A 15200-nucleotide genomic window follows, 5' to 3' on the forward strand; every position below is an offset into this window, starting at 1 on the left:
GAGACCTGGTGGTGCAAATAATACATATATTATTTTATTATTTTATATTTGACTAGTCAAACTTTTTTTTTTTTTTTTGTGTTAATGCTGAGTATTAGTGCTAAACCCCAAAGTATCATCACTGTTTTTTTCCATCTTCTACACTAAGATGATAATATGCATAATTTCAGCTATGTCAAATAAGACAGTGATCTACTAAGGACAAGAACAAGCATGGGACACTTTGGCTACTGAGAATATATTTGTTCCTAGTGAGGCATCATCATATTATTCAGTCCAGCCAGAAACTTTTAAACTCACTTTAATTAACTTTACATGCCTTGTGTAAATTATTGTTTTGGTAAATTATGTTTTTTGGTTTCAAGAAGTTTAGATTTCCTCATCTTTGGATCCCAAGTATGATGATGTATTCAGAGATCTGGGTTTCAGATTTTTTTGTTTCATGGACTCCGTCCTGGATTTCTTGGTTCTTGGTGCTGCATTAAATTGAACAGAATGACACAGCCAAAGGTTGCACTTATGGCTGAAAATTGGTTTTGGTATACAAAGCTCTGCATTGTGGATTAACTTAATGACTTTCCACCCTATGCTTTGGGTTATTTCTTTGTTTCATCTGAATTTGTTGTCAAGACTCTAATATGCTTTAATACTTCCCTTGTGCCGTTGAATGAGATCTGAAATTTAATAAGGCAGCTTCCTGTCTGGCATAGACTCAGTTTTATATTCCTTAATGGTCTCTTTGCTGGTGTAATTCAGTACTTGTGAAGTTGAGAAGAGCAGTATTTTAAACTACTATTGCTAACAATATGCAGTATCGCTTGAACTATTAAACAAATAATTAAATACTCTAAATTATGTTGGCATTTTTGTGTGGGGTTTTTTTTGTTGTTGTTTTGTTTGGGGTTTTTTGTTTTGTTTTGTTTTGTTGTTAGTTTTGCCACAATCCAATAAACACAATGTAGACGTGGAGCTTGAAAGTTCTTTACGGAATTATTTTATTTATGTCAAAGCTTCTGGAAGGAGCTGTAATATTTTGTCTTCATGAAGAGATTATAATCTTTAACTTTCTAATGACATTATTTGTAAGTCCAATAGAATTTGAAAGAACCTCAGAGAAATGTAACAGTTTAGGCAAGAGAAGAAAATGGTGGTGTTTGTCTATATTTGTCTCTATCAAACCAGTTGTGCTCAATAAACAATTATTATGGTAATTTCATTTCACAGTCTTTGAGCTTGTGATGTGAAGCCTTGGCCTGTTCACATTTTTGCTACCTTTCCTCCACCATGCTTTTCCTGTGGTGATGTGTTAATTAGTTACATAGCTCAGGAAGTTAGTCACAGCATACTCAGAAACAGGTTGTCACCTAGTAAAAATTGAATATTAGGGAGAGCTGGGAAAGAAAGAAATTTCAATTCTGGCTTACTTGAGTATCAGAGAAAGGAGGGAGACCATCTGTCATGCTGAGAAGTGAATGATGGGACTTGCTAGAAAAAAGGAACTGTAGAAATTGAGTCCTGGGTTTTTAAGAGCATGTTTTGAATAGCATAATGAATGGATTTGTTGGAATTAGACTTTGAAGACCACTGTGACATTTTTTGTTGTTAAACTGAAAGAAAATGCATCAGCAGAGCAGGTTTGCTTCTCAGCTGCCTATTTAACAATTTCAGCTACTCCTTCCAGTTACTAGCTTTCTCTAAGCAGTTGGTTTTTTTCCTTGAAGCAGTACTTCTCAAGCTGAATCCCACTGCTCTGCCACTATGCTTTGGAAAGTTGCGTAAGAGAAATTTAGCAAGAATGCTGAAGGTGATTTTCATTGCTCCATGTTATATGTTCTGTAGTTAAAGTTTTAAGTTTTCTTGGAATAATGGGCATTCTACTCAACTTGTATGCTTTGCCTTAATGTGACTTTATTTTACAATATTTTGTTCCCTGTAGTAAGGTTTGCAATGGAAGCACTTTTATAAACAGATTGCAAAGTGAACAAAAAAGTTGGAAATGAGTGTTGTAAAAACATTTCAAAGTCCTTTACCTGTTTCTTCCCTTGACATAATACTCCTGATGGTTTCTTATAATGCTTCTGCTTATACAGCAGGGCATTCTCTTCTTTCTTTGTTTCCTGATGGAAGATTATAAAAAATGTAGAATAAGAAGCAAATTAAGTTAAAATGTTTTCTTGGTCATAAATATATCTACTAGTAGAAATAAGCATAAAAATACCAGTAAATAGTGCTGTGCATGGTATCACATTATCTTTTAAATCAATGAAAGTTTTGATACAGAAAATGTCATTGACCTAATAGCAACAAAGTGTTTTTCTCTTGTTACTATTACTGTTTATTTCCTAATAACTGACATTTAAGATTCAATTTCAAAGTCTGTGTACATTTTTTCATTTCGTGGAGGTGAGTTATGTTCTACTCAGTGACTCTATATTTTATATGTGTCAATGTGTGTGTACCAAACCCATTGTTTCATTTGGTGTAACTGAGAAGCTAACCAATAGCATGTAGCCTTTATACTAGGTTCAACCTGGTATAAGTTTATTATTCAAAGATAATACCACTTAAAAAAAAAAAGAAAAATTGATAGATTTGTCTGTTTCTAAGTGAAAAAAGAGCTTTTAATTTTAATCATTCTTGCAATATGATTCAAGGAGAGCTGTAGGTCTCATTTTAGTAATGTAATGATTCAGAACTCAGATTAGATTGGGGCAGCTGTTTGGTTTTTGGGAGGGGCGTAGCTCAGCAAATCTGTGTAGCTGAGACAAGGGCTAGTTATTTCTCTTGTATACACATATCATCTTTTGTCACAAAGAAAATCCCCAAACCAAAACCAAGCATGTTACCAAAAGTAATGTGCTCTGCAGGGTAGGGCTGGCTTGAACCTGGCGATATCATAGAAGTCATTTGAGGATATTAAATTTGATCATGATGCTTGGGTCTACAGCTACTGGGTCTATAGTTTCCATGACGCTGTTTCCTAAGGGGTGTTCACTACTGCTGGACTGAAGAATGAGTAGGGTTAAGACAGCTTCTAATATTTCTATATGCAGAACCACTCTTGACTGCATCTGCGGTGGCACGCACACCCTGCAGCTGCATCACTCTATGCTAGAAGAGAAGCAGACATGCACAGCTGGAGACAAGGAAGTCTGGTGAGGCAAGAGGTGGGGCTGTTCTTTTAGGTAGTCCTCAGCCTTGCCTGTATCTCGAACTCCAGACTCACACAAAAAATTAAAACAAGAATAAAAGAGGAAACAAAATGGCATATTTTTTTGCAGAAGCTCTTACAGGGTCTATGAAACAACAAGCCAATCTACAACAAAAGCAGTGACTAAAGGTTTTGCACCTTTGCTATCATTTTCTGTACTTGAACAGTATTCTGAATCATGCCATGCAGCTGTTAACTGCTGGTGAACAGAATTAAGAAGTACATATGGGTCTAATGGAATGTTGTTCTTACTGTAGTCTCTCTCCTTAGAATTTTAAGAATTTTACTGGCATGAAGAATGATACTACTCAAAGTAAATGGAAAGTTTGAAACTGTTTAAAGAACATTATAAACAGATACAATTAAATCACTGAAAAAAATTTCTGCTTGTTGATAAGATATTTTGGGTAAATGCTGCTTGATTCTTATTGTTGGGCTTCACTAATTACTTATAATAAGTTATGGATATCATAATAAAACAATAACTCTGCATAATAAAAACATACAAAACTTGTATAGTTTTGGAGCTCAGCAAAGCTTTCAATACTTTTACTCACAATATCCTTCTGGACAAAATATCCAGCACACAGCTGGATAAGCACATCACATGATGGGTGAGCAACTGGCTCACAGGTCAGGTGCAAAGAGTTATAGTGAGTCAGGTGACATCAGACTGGTGACTTGTCACCAGTGGAGTTTCACAGAGCTCCATCCTCAGCTCTGTGCTCTTCAACATCTTCATTAACGACTTGGATGCAGGACTTGAAGGAATACTAAGTAAATTTGCTGATGACACTAAGTTGGGAGGAGTTGTTGACTCCCTCAAAGGCAGGAAGGCCCTGAAGGGAGACCTCGACAAATCAGAGGACAGAGGACTTGGCAATCACCAACCATATGAAGTTCAACAAGGGAAAGTTCTGGATTCTGTACTCGGGATGGGCAACCCTGGATGCATGGACAGACTGAGGAATGAGAGGCTAGAGCATAGTGCTGTAAGGGCCTTGGTGGTCCTGGTCGAGGGCAAGTTGAACTTGAGTCAGCAGTGCCCTGGCAGCCAGGAGGGCCAAGCCTGTCCTGGGGGACATCAGGCACAGCATCACAGCTGGGCAAGGGAGGGGATTGTCCTGCTCTGCTCTGCACTGGGGCAGCCTCACCTCGAGTGCTGGGGGCAGTTCTGAGAGCCACAGTGTAAGAAAGATGAAAAGCTCTTAGAGAATATCCAAAGGAGGGCCATGAGGATGGTGAAAGATTCTAGAGGGGAAGCCTCAAGAGGAACAGCTGAGGTCACTCATTTTGTTCCACTTGGAGGAGACACCTCATTGCAGTCTTCAACATCCTCATGAGGGGAAGCGGAGGGGCAGGTACCAATCTCTTCACCCTCATGAACAGTGTCATGACATGAAGAAATGGCATGAATCTGATTCAGGGGAGATCTAGGTTGTATATCCGGAAAATGTTCTTCACCCAGAGGATTTTTGGGCACTGGAAGAGGCTCCCCAGGGAAATGGTCACAACACCAGCCTGATAGAATTCAAGAAACATTTGGACAATGCCCTCAAACACATGGTGTGAGACTTGAGGTATCCTGTGCAGGGCCAGGAGTTGCATTTGATGATCCGGAGGGGTCCCTTGCAAATCAGCTTATTCTATGATTCTAAGAAATATGTTACATAGTAATATGACAGCTTCTACAGCTTCCTTTTAAATACTGTTACCTAAGTTTGACTTTTTAAAAGTTATGAAAAGTTCTGTTGTATTTATGCTTTTTCAGTTGAAAACTGAAATTCCTGCATTTTTGGATGTAGGAGCAGGTGCTCCCCAGCTTTTTATGCTCCTAGGCTTTAGGTATTTCCCTATGCATTTCCCAATGAATTCAGACTTCTCCACTTTAATTATGGTAGCAGAGTTCCTTCTGGACAAAAAACAATTTAGTTCTCAAAAGGAGCATACAAACTTCCATTATGTATCTAAAGAATGTAAATATGTCCAATCTGTAGGGAAAAAATATGTGATGAAAAGAATAGGGAATAAAAAAGCTCAATAAATATGTCTATAAAATTACAATTACACTATTGCATGTTTATTCAAAATAATTTGTATGGTACCGGAATGTTAGCTAAGTAAACAGGACTTTTTTTTTTTCCTTTTTTCATTACTCCAAGTTTTCTCAATGTCTTGGCAGTTCCACAAAATAGTACAAGAAGAAAGTATTCAACCTTTTTTATTTTCTAAAAGTTTTCTTAGTAAATAAAGCAGCGAGACCTAATTACATTGTGATACTGTTATGCTGGTGGTCGTGCTGAGTAAAAAGGCAACAGATATGCTTGAATGATTCTTTTTACTAAATGTTGAACAGCAAGTTAACTTTTAACAGAGAGAGGGCAAGATATTCCACCATTCAAAAGTAAAACCTCTTTGAAATGGGTGTTTTAGTGACCATCTTGTGACCTCACAGAACAGCATTGACTGAGAACCCTGGAGACAGAGGGATGACGTAGGAGAGAGAAAGATTATGACTCCAACCATGAGCGTTATCAATGTCATTCTTTTTGTGTCAGATTTTCAAGGTAAAATATTTGTATCAGAAAATACTGAGAGAAGATTGTGCTTCTGCAGGCTTGTTATTTGTCATATTAAATTTGCCATAATCAAGTTTGACAGGCTTCTCTTTATTTTTTCCAGCAGACGATATTATTGTTGAAGATTACTCAGATGCCTTCCGTCCATTCCCTGCCTCACATGCTATGTCATGCAAGCTTTGGAACCCTTAGAACATAATTTAAATGAATGACTAATTTAGCAAGCATAATGGAAGGCACGCATACCATCCTTCAATTGCACAAACCCATTATGGAGCTTTGTTACATCAGCTTCTATCATCCAGAGGGGAAAGTCAGAGGATTTACTTACAAGGGCTCTGTAACTCTGGACAGAACCAGTAAGCGTTTCTGTAGCTGCTATCAAGTAAGGGAGACGTTTCACATGGACCTGAGAGAACGGCCATATGAAAACTTTGGAGATATTATTTTCCAGCAAACTACCACAAAAGACCTTTTCAATGAGCTGTACAAACTAACTGCTGGAAAGGAAAAACTGTTATCCAGTGTTTTGAGATTTCATAATTTTCCGGACCTTAAGGCAGGACATCAGGAAGTAAAGCGACAGGATGTTTCTGGAGTCCCGAAACTTAAAGGTGATAATTGCTTCACTCTTACACATCAGCAGGAGTTATTGCTGGATTCTACAAAGAAAGACAATTTGAATCACAAAAAAAAGAGGAAATACAGAAGGAAAGAGAGCTTTGAGGAGATCAGACTTCAGAAAGAGGGAAAAAAGATACATGAACATCTCTTTTTACTGAGTACACAGGACGCACAACAGAAAAATAAGAAGACGGTCTCCACAAGACTTCCTACTAGGAGTTATCCCAGCTCTTTTTCTCCCTCTAGCTGGCTAATAGTAACAGGTAAGGATAATTTACCAATAGACAATAGAACACAACCAGAAAGGCAGACAGAAGAGGAATATTTTCTTGAGAGCAACAAAGCTGTGAAATTGGATGCTGACTTACCAAGTGCTAGCTCAAAAGACACCAATGATGCTGCAGTTGAACCAGTGGATAATGGAGAATGCATTCCTGAAGTTACCAAGGTACCACGGAGGACCAGTTCGGTGAATTCATCTCATTACAGTCTGTCTAACAAACTTGAGACATTGAGTAAATCTGCAGCTGCTAAAATCTTGAAAAGTAGTGAGTATGCTGAGCCAGTATGCAAGGAGAAACCAGGAATCACAGTTCTTGCTGAAGTCCAGGATTTAGACACTTGTGTTAAAAAAGTTACCAACCCCCCTGGAGAGTCTTCACCTAAGTCTCACAGAACTAATGAAACCATTTCTCATGTTCTCACAACAGCACATAGCAAGCTTATATCAAGAACTGATGTATACTCTGTAGATGAATCTGCTGGAGACTCTAATAACAGCGTGCAGCAGGAAAAGGAGGAAGACAGCTCTGGTTTGCAGTACAAAGCAGAGAGAGTGCACATTACTGATGAGTCATGCAACCTTGTGGGAGCAGTTAATAAAGCTCTTCTGAAAGTTATCCGGAGCGACAGTTTAGATGAAGCTGCAGAATGGAAGAGACTGCAACAAATTACAAGAGTAGACAGAAACCTGCCAGGCTCACTATATGAGAAAAGGACCACGGTATCCCGGGGAAACAGCAAGCATTTATTTTTGAACCTGCCTGTAAATGAAAGTCCTGATATTCCTCAGACGAGTAATATTCTTAAGCTGGAAGAGAAAAGGCTGCATTCACCCCCATTAGCAGCAGTGAGTAATGTTTTTAGCAATTCGCATCCGCTATCAAATACACACAAGCAGATGTCACCTATTCCTTCTCCGTTACCTTCGAGACTGCCTAGCCCACAGCTGCACCACCGGATCCTCCCGTTACCGACACAGAACACCGAGGACGAATCCATGTTCAGTGACTATGGCCGTGGAAGACATGGTGCTATAAACTTCTCTTTCAGTGATTTGGAGCCACAGTTTTATCGGAAGTGTTCTGATCCTGGAGAATTGGGATTTGCCACCAGGCAACGGGGCCTACATCAGAATGCAACTGCAGGACATTTCGAGAAGTGTGCTGTGCAAGAAAAATTAACTCCTCAGTCACAGCAGCATTTCTGTCCAGGTCAGTCCTATTTCACACATTTTTAAACTAATAGAATCAACCAAGCATGAAAGTCTTGGAGTGTTTTCAGGGTTTGTTTGGTTAAGGGTTTTTTAAAACTAGCTATTAATGATAAATATTGTGTTAAATAAAAAACTATTTTTCACTACTTACGGATTGGGTTAAAAGATGTTGAAGTTTTTAAACAAAAGTTGCAGCTGCAAAAGGTTTCAAGATACATTTTTATGTCAGCTTACTTTCAGTCCTGTTGTTACTGTTTGACCTCTTAGCCAAAGTTAAAGAAAACTCTGTCTGTATAAAATGAAAAAAGCTCTAATGCTTATTTCCCTGCTTTTCCTGTGCTGTGTTCTAGTCTTTCAAAATGTTATGGTAACAATTAATCTCCAAAATGCTATTCTTGCTTGTTTGGCTTAACTGATAGAATATTTTCTGAAGAAGCTAATTTACAGTGCCTTAAGTATAGGATTGGTGCTTTGACCATTTAGCTACAAGAGGTCCACGTAAATTCTGTAAGAAAAAGCTTGTTTTTAAAATGATTGCATGCAGGAGTCATGTTACAATGTATTTGAGAACAGTGCATGTGTTTATTTATAGAGATATACTGTATAAAAATGCATAATTATATGACATCCTGAATAGCTATTTTTGTTAGCTAGAACATCAACATCTGTACCCTTCATTTTAAACTTCAGAAACAGGAAGGCTGGAGGACCTAATTCTGCAGTGGTCTAGGTGTGGCTCAGACTCGTTCCTCTGTTTTTATAGAGGGGGCTGGCAGTGCAAAGTGACACAAAAGCGGGATTCCAAAAGGGGAGGTGTGTAGGGATGTCAAAACATTACCTTGGCCAGAGGGTGTTGAATACTGAATATGAGGTTTGCATTTATGCCTATTACTTCTAGAAGTTGTGTTAGTTCCACTCAAGACTAAATCAAATTTAAGGTGCTGTTTGGTGAATTACCATGGCTGAAAAGTTGGGTGCTATGTTCTTCTTTCATTCCTTTCTTGGTTCCTGTTGTGCTGTGCTGTCCTGCCCCTCTCATTACGTCTCATCGTACCTTTCAGTGAGCTGGTTTAGCTGACAAAAATTTTACCCCTTTATAAGACTAAAGCAGCACAGCAAATCTTTTTTCTCTCTGTTTTACAGTAGTATTTTTTTAAATTAATGTATCATTCAGAATTGTTGGATGTGGTTGTGGTTGTGTACCTTTTGTGTTGCACTCTTTGTACTGTCTTTGCCTGGTATAGGATTAATTTTCTTTACAGTAGCTTGTATGGGGCAGTGTTTTGGACTTGTGATGAACACGGTCTCAATAACGCAGGGATGTTCTAGCTTGTGCTGAGCAGTGTTTGCACAGCATCAATCCCTTCTCTGTTTCTCACTCTGCACCCCCCCAGTGAATAGACCAGGGGCTGCACAATAGGCTGGGAGGGGACACAACCAGACAGATGACCCAGACTAACTAAACAGAAATTCCCTGCCACATAACGTCATGCTCAGGAATAAAAGCGGAAAGAGGGGGCTTTAGAGGGGTTAGCCATCTTTTGCTTGGGACCTGGCAGGGCATCGGTCTACCCATGGGAGGTGGTGAGTGATTGCTGTAGCATCACTTGTTTCATTTTTTCCTCCCTCTTTTTCTGATTAACTTTCTCTTATTAAACAAATTCTTTGTTCATTATCTTGACCCCCAGTTGTTGGGGTTTTTCCATGACTCTTACCCCGTGCCACTTGGGGGAAGGGAGGAGGGAGGGAATGAGTCTTTTTGTGGTGCTGCTTATTTTCCCACTGGGCTTAACCCACAATGGTTTCACAAGAAACAAAACAGCACACATACATACTAATGGCATCTGTTGGCTGAAAATCCTGGCTATTAAGCACAAACATTTTTGTGAAGAGAAAAAAAGCAGACAAGCCCAATTTTAGTTCTTGTTTAGTTCAGTTACCTGGCAGCATTATTGAAGACAGAAAATATCATAAGGTGTTTTTTTGTTTTTTTTTTGTTTTGTTTTGGTTTGGTTTGGTTTTTTGTTTTTCATTTTCAAGTATGATTGCATGCCAGCATTATTACTGGTGTGTCAGAAATTCTGTGACTTTAAGGAAACATTCTCTATTTTGCTGGCATATATAATACTGTAGATATATCTCTGGATCTGGGTTAATATGACTTTCCATTACCTTTTGAACCAGGGATGGAATCATTGATATTGACAGAGCATTTGGAATGCCACTCTTCTGTAAACATACATGAATAATAACTAACTGACTATAGTTCATTGGAACAAATGATATCTCCAGTTTTAGTTAATGTAAATGATACTAAGATTTACAGTTATAAACTTGCAATCCTTGTTTGATTCTTGTCAGATTCCTCCCATGTGTGAAGAGCAGAGTTCAAGACTATTTTTCAAATTTGTGTTCAATGGGATGTTATTGTGAAATGTTTTCCTTCAATTCCAGTGTGTTATTAAAATGTGTAAGTATTTACAATGACTCTAAGAATTATGGAGAATTTTGGTCAACCTTTTATCAGTCAGATTGATTAGAGGATTTGCTTCATGGCAAAAATGGTGGCCTTTTGGATATCTTTTCAAAGCTCTGTTGCTGTCACAGTGTGCACTACTTCTTCCTGAAAAACTTTTGGAGACTTTTGTTACCCACGTAACTTTGTACTTGGAAAATTTGATTAATTTAGTTACATATTCTAATTTATTACTTTAAATTACAAATTAGACTCATCATAAAGCTCTACACATAATTTTAATTCTCTTTTCTTATCATTTGTAATCATGATTCTTCATAGTCTTTTGCAATAATTGGAGAATATTCCTTCAGTCAAAACTGAAGCAACTAAGGCGGAGTACCTTACTTCTGTACTTCCACTTTTTCTCAAGTTCAGTTTCTTTGTAGATAAATAGATACATATATGGCATGTTTATCGTAGCTTCATTGCACAAAGTTGTATTACTGGTTAATTTGAAAGTACGGTTTACTGGATCTTCTTGTTGAAGTGGAACTATTGACCATGGGAATAGGCCATAGCTTTCATCTTAGTAAGGTAATAGTTAAGTGGGAATAATTTATAGTTCAACAATAATTATTTGGGAATTTTTCTCTGTAGGTGGGACTGGGAATCAAAATTCCTGTATTAGCATACAATAGTTACATTTGAATTATAAAAATTCTAAGAAAAAGCTTTAGAATAACTTAGGGCTTTCTAACTGCTCAGTTAGAAGCAGCAAAAGCAGAAGTACAAACACTAAAATTTGTCATAGTATGACGTTTATTAAATCCTCAGAAACATACATCCTGCATTTCTGTGTGAAATTCTTTCTACTCTAATATGAAGTACATCCTACTTTCGCAGTCTTGGAGAAAAGATCTTCAATGTGTCCGAATACCAGATACATTGTCTCAGGGAAAGATTTTCTGAGACATTTGACTTCCTGTCGCTGCTTCTCTCTCAAGTTGTTCAGGGCAGTAGAAAAAAAATAGGGAGAAAGTTTTCAGAGCTACTGTATGAATTTAGTACCGAATGACACCAATATGCTATTTTACTAAGTATTGCCTGTAAGGGGAAGAAGATTAGGGATATTTTTAGTAATTATTGAAGTGAATTTGATTCGGAGCAGGAAACTTAAAATAAAAATCACTGGTTATGACAATAGCTTCCAGGACAGTGACTGCTGACTGTGCTTTGAGTCAGAATGAGACTGGCAAGGGTCATTCACCATACATTCTGTTATATCTTTTACTCCTAATGTGGAAAAAAAGAATAAAAATCTGCCAAGGGGGAATGCTGAAAGCAAGAAAGGGAGCAAGTGAGAAGGATGATGTTACCCTATCCCCAGCCAATGAATAATGCTCCGTTTTTTGGTACCTAGTTGTTGTGAAGAAAGAAAATACCCAGAAAACACAGAAATCCAAAGTTAGTAGGACTGTAAAGAAAGTAAATCAAACTTGGAATAGAACTGAATGATTAAATTTTGTGTCAGGTAAAATAGCTGAGATTTATGGGACTGAAAACACAGGCCCATTTTCTTCTTACTCTCTTCCTTCTAGCAGGAAAGGCCTCTTCTCTTCACTTTTCCTCCTCTTCTCTGCAAGAGCTTTGGTGTTTTTCTTGCTTTTTGGTAGTTTGAGGCAAATAATTAAGTAAGCTGAAAACTGAGCCAGCAAGAAGAGAGGTGAGTAGCTTTGGCTGGTTTAGTGAGCTGAACCGTTCAGAGTGAGCTGATGGAATCCACAGCCAGGATGAGGGAGTACATGCAAGTGTGGCAGAAAGGACAAGTGAGCAAGACCACCCCTCCTGCAGAGAATCGTCTGATCCCCCAATATCTCAGTTGCATCCAAAAATTGGAAGCCAGAAGTCTGGCTGGGACTGGCAAGTTGTTAGGAGTGGGAAATGAGATGAATGAAGTTGGATGAAGATGTGGAGATGCTGTGATATTTTGAGTGGGTTCAACTAATACTGAAGCAAGAGGAACAAGCAACGGAGGACAAGTGGGAAGGGGAACTCAAAGACTGAGTCGAGACTGTTACCTTGGCTATGATAGAGAACATTTATGGACTATCACAAAACAAGTAGAGCATGGCTGATTAGAGAGGAGATATTCTTTATTTTTGTTTTGTTGGGAAAGTCTGCAAAAAGAACTGTAACCATTAGAATGTACATTATGGGTATAAATCTATCTGGCTTGCTGATGATTCATAAAGTCAGTATCATGAAATTTTGGAGATGCAGAGATGAAAAGGGAGGAAAAAAAAGTGAGGTAGAGTTCTGGTTTTAAGGTCTTCAAAATTATAATGCTTATTGTGTTGTAGGGATGGCATGTTAAGTGCTTGAAAAGGTTGCTGAATGTAAGTTTTTAAGATTATTTCTCAAATAATTTTCTTTAACTGACCAGTTAAAGATGTTTGCCCAAGAATTCTTTGCAATATATTCTGGATGTAATTGTAGATGCATCTGTCCCTGTCCTTGCTGATTATTAGGTGGAGAATGTTTTGTTTGTTTGTTTCTGCCAATGAGAATTTTATAACGGCAGTTCATTTTCCTTTAGAAAGTATTAAAAACAAACATTCTGGTAATTTTGTATGGTTGTCAAAAATGACGCACTGCCATTTGGAAACATGCCAATTGCTAATGGCTCTCTCTGGGAGATCAGTTTTGCAGTCGTAGAATATAAAAGTGCTTTAACCTATAAAAAACTGTTTACTATATAGATAAATTCTTTAATAAATATTATTAAGTTGGTGTCAGATTGTATTTTAATCCTCAAAGATCTTGAAGGGACTGAAAAGCACAAAATGATACTTTCAATTTGATAGTTTACTCCTTGGTAGCTGGATAAACAGTGGTTGTATCTGTGCTCTAAGAGCTGCCCTACTCCTTAGGTCTTTCACTGCCTGCTAAAACTGGGTTATCCCAGTTTTCCGCATTAATTTGTGTTTGTAGTGTAAACATAGCTTTCTTCCATGTGAAGAAGAACACCCTGATTCTACAAATACAGCAGTTATATTCTCCATAGTTCTGTGCATCTGTTTAAATTTCCAGCATTAAAATAGTGGGATGGGAGAAGCTTTAAGTTTTGGCTTTGGTTGGATGTGTTATCATTAACTATCAGATAATGAATCTATTGCAGTGCCAATGTCAGAAGACTTGTAATTGAAAAATGGCATTCAGGCAACATTTCACCCCAGATACGTAATGAAGGTAGCAAAAAAAATTGGGTATCACGGTACTATTTGAATATTATTTTGTCTTTTCCTAACCTAGCTCTTTAAGCTGAAAAGGGACAGAGTCAGTTAAGAGAAATTCAGTAACAAGACCTTATGATGTATTCCTAAACCATGGTTTTGGAAAATGAAGTTTCATATAAACAAAACTCTGTTTGTAGGCTCTTATAACAGGAGACAGATTATATTACAGTGTTTTTGATGTTCCTTCTATAGGGAAGGGAAAGGTTTATAAATATCTTCTCTAATTGAAGTGGTTCAGAGAATTGCTAATTAGCATTTTAAAAGCACTATAGAGTTCTGTCCACAGTAAGCATGCAGTTCATGAAGTAAGTTTGCATATGGATCACATGGAAAGATGATGCATAGTTTCTCACAGGTAATTCACATGAAAGTAATATACATGAGTGTGTTGCTTCACAAAAGCCATCTTATTCAGAATAAATGTTCTTTGAAGATGCTATAAAGGAGTTAAGAATTAAGAGACTGGTGTAAGAAAAGAATTAAAATAAAAAAGAAGAGAGAATTAATCAGAGAATCTCATAATCATTTAGGCTGAAAGGACCACTTCAGATCATTTAGTTCAACCCTCTGCTCAGGCAGGGTCACCTAGAGCAAATTGTCTGAGCCTGTGTGCAGGATTTTTAATTTCTCCGAGAATGATGACTGAACAATCTCTCTATGCAACCTGCGTTGAGTGTTTGGTCACTCTCACAGTCAAAGTGTTTTCTTTTGTTCAGGTGGAATTATGTAAATTTTCAATTTACCATCTGAGTGTTGTAAATATCAGTAACTTCTACTCTAAACTTGTTTATTTCAGCCCAGTGTGTCTCTAACATCCAACGGGAATTGTGTTACCTACAGACTCAGTGTGGCTACAACAGAGTTAGCTCTTTCTGAGGATTTTTCCAGTTATTGGCTTTCTGAGTCATAGTGAGTAACACCACCATCCTGACTATCACTCAGGTCTGTGAGATAGATATCCTCTTTGATAAGGATTTCTCTTGCTCCTTCGGCATACAGTTGCAAGCTGTATCTAAATTTTTTCCTGTTAAGTTTGCATGTTCTTCTGGATATGTAATCTTGCAAAGCTGCTAATTGTATGTCCAACTAAAATCACAGTCACTACGTAGCTGTTTAATGGATTTTTATTTCCTTTTTCTATTCAGTGCAGTTACTCGTTGTACACTATATTATGATTGCCTTCGAGGACATCATCCTGTGTTCTCTATTGAGTCTTATTGCACACATGGTAATGATAAAAGATCCTTAATATTTCATCCCAGTGAAGCCAAAGTCTTTTTGTACCAGTATGAACAAAATAAGGCAATGCTGCATTGAAAGGTAGACTTAGGGCAGTTTGAAATGAATGTAGGCAGGACTTTAAGTTCAAGACATAGTCTCTGAGTTAAAAAAGACCCTCTGAAGACTGCCTTATTAAATTCTGTGAACAAATAGTCCCTGTTTTAGTTGAATGACTTCTCAGCATGGAACACTTAAGCAACAGTTATATTTTCTTCTCTCTTTGTAACATGTGACTCTTCAGTCAAAGGCAATCAGC

The 15200-nt window shown here is 37.6% G+C and overlaps 1 protein-coding gene across 2 annotated transcripts in view; it reads left to right on the forward strand.

The window, feature by feature from the left end:
• The window catches only part of FMN1 (formin 1), a 173234-nt gene that overhangs the window by 6596 nt on the left and 151438 nt on the right, over positions 1 to 15200 (forward strand). For both annotated transcript variants that reach the window (XM_040068119.2, XM_040068120.2), the window contains exon 2: positions 5897 to 7907. In XM_040068119.2, the coding sequence (XP_039924053.1) occupies positions 5999 to 7907 (1909 nt within the window). In that variant the 5' untranslated portion in view covers positions 5897 to 5998. The remainder of the gene's footprint in view (positions 1 to 5896; positions 7908 to 15200) is intronic.

Source organism: Hirundo rustica, chromosome 6 (assembly GCF_015227805.2).
Source record: "Hirundo rustica isolate bHirRus1 chromosome 6, bHirRus1.pri.v3, whole genome shotgun sequence".
Lineage (NCBI taxonomy): Eukaryota > Metazoa > Chordata > Aves > Passeriformes > Hirundinidae > Hirundo > Hirundo rustica.